Here is a 5103-nt window from a genome sequence, read left to right as displayed (position 1 = left end):
CCTTTCTCTCCCTCCATCACAAGTGAAGGAATTTTTTGGTTGGCAGGAACATGCATGGCATGACAGGTGCAGGCAGGGCCGGCGTCAGATACGGATGAGCACATGGTAGCTAGGACCGGAAGCGGAGGGAGTAGAGCTCAGCTCTAGCCTGGCCGAGCTGAGCTGCTGGCTGAGGTAGCAGCAGCAAGCAACCAGCAATGCAACAGGAGCGAGGCCCGGCCAGGCCAGGCGCATCGTCTGTATTCTACTACACATACACTCCCTTCCAAGCCACACACCAAAAGAATATTGCACCGCCAGAAAACAAGCAGCCCGGCCCACCAGTGGTTGGTAAACTTGTATGTACACCATGCTCTGGATCATACGATTCATAAATGCTGGTCTGGTCTGATGTACATACATGCACGCTACCAAAGCAAGGGCATGTGTATACTCCACATGAGAAAGGAGATAACCTGCCTGGAAAATGGCAATGCCCAATCCCAAAAACAAAGCTAAATGGTCATTCATTCCCTTGTTGAAGAGGGTAAGTGAAGAACAGATGAAATGAAGATGAAGAGGGGTCAGTCTCTCTCTACCTTGTTCAAGAAATTTCAGAAGCAGAGGTGAAGAGGGGGGGGGGGGGGGGGGGGGACAGTGACATCCAGGGAAAATACAGCAGCTAAAAATGAGAAGTAAAAAAAGAATTCTAGCTAGGAAAAGGTTGTTCTCTGCTCCCATACATTGGCAATTGGCGTACAATGTAGCAGGAATCAAATGGCAAAGATTGGATTTGGGGACCTCTCCGCACGGGGGCAAAAAACCTAGTCTTATGGAAGATGTACCAAGGCCTAAGCAACAGAGCTTGAACGATTGCGAAGAGGTCCCCCTACAATTAGCGAACTAGGGGCGGCGGCGAGCTGGCTGGCACCATCCATCTCAGGCGTAGTCGTTGCGGCTGAGGTGGAGGAGGCCGGAGCTGCCGCACTTGGGGCACACGTCGGCGCGCTTGGGCACCATGAAGTACATGAAGCAAGCGCGGCACCCGGCCGCTACGAGCACGTGCCCGGCGCCGAGGCCGCCGCCGCCGTTGTCGCCGGAGCCGGACTCGTCGGTGGGGGAGAAGGACGAGAGCGTGGACGAGACGGCCGAGCCCCGGCTGCTGCCCGTGCTGCTGGAGCTGCTGCTCGTGGTGCTGCTGCTCTCGGCCTCGTCCTCGTCCTCCTCCTCCTCGCCGTCCTCCTCGTCGTCCTCTTCCTCGTCGTCGTTGTCGTAGCCGCTGTCGTTGCCGGCGACGGCGCCCTGCCACTCGCCGGTGACGTCCGCGCCCACGGACGACACGGAGGTGTAGCCGGACGACTGGGTGGACGCGCGGCGGGTGCGCCGGGACGCCGACGACGTGGAGTGCGGCGTCGGCGAGAAGGCCGATGTCGTGCGCGGGTCCACCGTCGTGCGGGTGCCGTCCTCCCAGTTGTTGTAGTAGACTTGCCCCGTCTGCACAAATCAGCTCAGATATACAAATATATACATCACGAATCTGCTAAAAGAATGCAAGAACGTACATGACTAGATATCACTATATCAGATTGCAATTGCTGTCCAAGAAAGCTATACGCATGTAGACTAATCCTAGTACTTGAGATTACGAGAATCTGCAAGTACACACTTGCCGGCCGGGCAGTCTGCAAGAATCATTAATGCTGCAAAAACCATTAGTGATGCACAGAGTACTACAGGGGACTGAGCAGATGGCCAATGCTCTGGATCAAATACAACACAAATCTCCTTTGTTATGTTCTGTTTGTCTGTTTATATCCCACAAACAAGTGGCATTAGGGGTGACAGGGCACTATGGAGGTACCAGGGAACAGATTGCAGCTGGGCAGGGCTGGAGAGGAGAGGAGGACGGCACCACCAAACACGCCTTCACCAACATCGATCTTCTTCCTCAGGGAATGGGATGGAAAGGAGCTTTTCAGCAAAAGCTTGCGGATGGAAGGACTTTTCGCCTATGATGATGATGTTAAAAAGATGCTCTCTTTCCTTTGGGTTCTCTGAATTTGTGAGGGAGAGAATCACATGCCAACAGTGCAAGTTGGTTTCAGGATGAAAGTAAACGCGGGGGGACATTTTGAGTTGCGTATTGCAGGCCTTTCCAGTTTATAATGCGTGGGTCAGAAGGCAGGGCATGAGCTCCAACGCAAAGATTTCTTTCTCTGCGGCGGGGAAGCAGTTGGCGCGCTGCAGGAGATTAAGCTCGGTGATTAAGCTGCAGGGGAGGCGCCAACAGCAGAGCGTGGTGGTCCTGAAGAAATCCGCGGTGAATTCTGGAGTTCCAGATAGAGACACATTAAAAAGGACCGGATCCGCGGGGATGTGTCAGGATTGAGAAGACAAACAGATCTGAACCCGGCCTTAATTAGTCCCCCACGGTATGAAATTGGGAGAAGAGAACAAGCAGATGGAACAAGAGCGCATTCATATGCATGAGAGGCTTCGCATTCAATGCTGAAAACTCCAATCTTTCTGAGCTCGACCCAGAACGAAAAACAAGTTCGGGGTTTTTTTCCCTTTCTGAAGAAGAACTGAAAAGAGCAGGAAGAAGATCAAATTGAACAAGCGCCAAGGCGTGCAGTGCCTGAAATATCTGCGGGACTAATCACAAACAAAGAGATGGCAACAATCCGGAAATCTCTGCCCAGACCAAACAATCCGTCAAAAAACAAACACGGGGAGGGATGGAAGGAACCGAAGAACAAGGAGGAAGAAGCTGATCTGAACCGGGGGGGACACGCACGCAAGGCAAGAATCCAAGAACAAGAGAACAAAAGAGGGGGACAGGCCGGCGGGAGCGAGTTAATGAAGGTAGGAAATCCTATCCCCATCCGACCGGCCTGCTCGCCACTTTCGCCATTAATGAGGGAATGATTGATCCATCCATTCCGGTTCCAGCAAACGCGCCGCCGGCGCCCGCACACCTACCTCGTAGACTGTTGGGCATTTATGGCCCAATGATTGGGAAACCCGCGGGCGCCGCGCCGAGGAGCCTCGGCGGCCATGGCGGCGGGCAACCCACCCAGCGAGCACGAAGGAAGGAAACCCCTAGATAGATACGGTATATGCCGCGACGTACCCGGATGTCGAGGCACTGCTCCCAGTGGTAGGGTAGCGCGACGTCGGAGTTGAGCTCGACGGTGACGCCCTCGCTGTCGTCGCCGCCCTCGGCGCCGCGGCGCCTGCCGCTGCCTCCCCGGCGCCGGCCGCTCCCGCCGCCGCTGAGAGAGCAGTGGCGCAGCGAGGAGGCGATCATCTCGATGTTGGGCGCAGTAGTCATCAAGGCCAGGGGAGTGGGGGGGGCGCCCCGGCCGGCCTGGTGGTGGTGGGTGGAGGAAGAAGTGTGCGCGAGGGGAACGGAGGGAGGAAGGGGGGGCGAAGGGAAAGGAGGAGCGAGGGTGCTTTTCGCTGCGGTGGTGTTGTGGGTGCGTGTGGGGCAGCGCGACGCTGTCGCCGCTGCGGGCCGCGCGAGCTGTGGCCTTTGTAGAGCGAGCGAGTCCTCCGCGGGGATGGGCTCGCTGCAGCCGCCCACTGCTGCTATATACTGCTAGGCCATGTGTAATCCTTGGCTCATTTCTTGATGAGCTATCTTTGGTCGATTTCTTGTTTTGTTTCCTCCAGCTTTGTCCCGGTCGAGGGTATTTTCTTGGCAGGGTTATGGAGGTCCAAGTACTGCTGGCTTTACTACATTTGGGTTGAGATATGCTCCATGTTTGTTGAACAACGCTAATTGTGGTTTATTTACATGCATGCATGCATGGTATGATAAATATAAAAGCCATGGGGGCAAAAGTCTTATGTGCTAACATGAAGATAAACCATGTTCTTTGTGCGTGTGTGATCATCATTTCATATTATTAGTTTGTCAAGTATAATTTTTGGCAAGGCAGATTGGGCTGATGGGAAATTTTTCAAGAAAGGCCGATGGCCCGTTCGGCCTAAGATGGTTTGGGGGCCTAGTCAAAGCTGGTGCTAGCTTATAGTCAAGGCATGGTCAAAAGTTGGTAGAAGGCGATCTAGCAGCAGGCTACGGATCGGACGAGAGGATGATGTCATTAGAAGATCTAGAAATCTAATTATTTTGGAAAGCTTTTATAAATATAGTAGGTTTAGCTATTTCTTTTCGGTTAAGATTGCCAAGTCATGTCAAGATACGAGTCCTAGTTTCAGGTTATAAATAGCAAACCTGGGGGTTTTGTAAAAGGACAATCAACACATCTCTTTTTTGGCATCAGGCCAAATTCTAGGAGTAGGAGTCAGATGTATTTTTCGATGAGCCGGGCTGCATTGGTTAGGTCCTACCTCCAATTTGCTCGTGAGTATCGTCTTTATCAAATTTGCTAAACTTTAATTACAGGCGCATCGTTGTAATTATTGTCTACACTGTGACCCTGTCAGCGGGTCCTGTTGGGCATGCGAGCGTGGCGTGCGACAGGAGTGGGCGGTGCGTACAATGGAACGGGGACTGGCTTGACCAGCATGCCCGTCCTCCAGAGCGGCGTTCTTCATGCGCCCTGCTCAAGCCGCTTGGTACGGAGTGGGCCTCGGTTGGGAGGCCGCCATGTGGCTTTCTCAGGGGGGTCGGAGACTCAGCGAGTTGGGCCCTATTTGGTGGTTTCCGTTAGGTACTTTGTGGGCTCGCTCGGGAGAGCCCAACGGAATTCTGGGCTGGCGCTATTGAGGTGGGCCCGTTGGGGACCTCGGGTCCCTAGCTCCTCCATCACTACATATTTCGGCCCGTAACAAACTACAGCATTCCATATAAGCGACGAACCCACGAGTAAGAGAACTGATCTCACTCAACTATAAACACTACTAGCATATATTAAACCAAATATAATACTAGAGATAAGAACCATGAATGCTTACTTAGCACTGAAGAATGTAGCAGCATCTTTAGAGGTACAAGCTGGGAGCAGAGTGCCAAAACCCCGACACTTCTCTCAAACTACCTCTCACTCTCGTAAAGGTACAATTCGGAGAAGAGCACCGACAGACCCGGCGTCCCTCCTGAATACATCTGCCCTCTCCCTAGCTAGTGTTGTGTGAAGCTCACACTTGGTGGTGTGT

At 53.3% G+C, this 5103-nt stretch overlaps 1 protein-coding gene across 1 annotated transcript; it reads right to left on the bottom strand.

Moving 5' to 3' along the window:
• Positions 1–547: 547 nt before the first annotated feature.
• LOC120703015 (uncharacterized protein DDB_G0271670-like) lies at positions 548–3527 on the bottom strand. The gene is made up of 2 exons (XM_039987022.1): positions 3113–3527; positions 548–1473 (listed from the first exon to the last, which is right to left on the bottom strand). The coding sequence occupies exons 1-2, from the start codon at positions 3311–3313 to the stop codon at positions 919–921; spliced, it is 756 nt and encodes a 251-aa protein (XP_039842956.1). The 5' UTR covers positions 3314–3527; the 3' UTR covers positions 548–918.
• Positions 3528–5103: the final 1576 nt, after the last annotated feature.

The sequence above is a fragment of the Panicum virgatum genome, chromosome 1K (assembly GCF_016808335.1).
Source record: "Panicum virgatum strain AP13 chromosome 1K, P.virgatum_v5, whole genome shotgun sequence".
Classification (NCBI taxonomy): Eukaryota; Viridiplantae; Streptophyta; class Magnoliopsida; order Poales; family Poaceae; genus Panicum; species Panicum virgatum.
The sequence above is the reverse complement of the archived record's forward strand: the minus strand, read 5'-3'. Positions and strand labels throughout refer to the sequence as shown.

Coding starts and splice junctions, on each gene's coding strand:
- LOC120703015 (XM_039987022.1), bottom strand. CDS start 3,313: ATGACTACTGCGCCCAACATCGAGATGATCGCCTCCTCGCTGCGCCAC. Junction 1,474..3,112: donor AGCAGTGCCTCGACATCCGG/GTACGTCGCGGC, acceptor TGATTTGTGCAG/ACGGGGCAAGTCTACTACAA.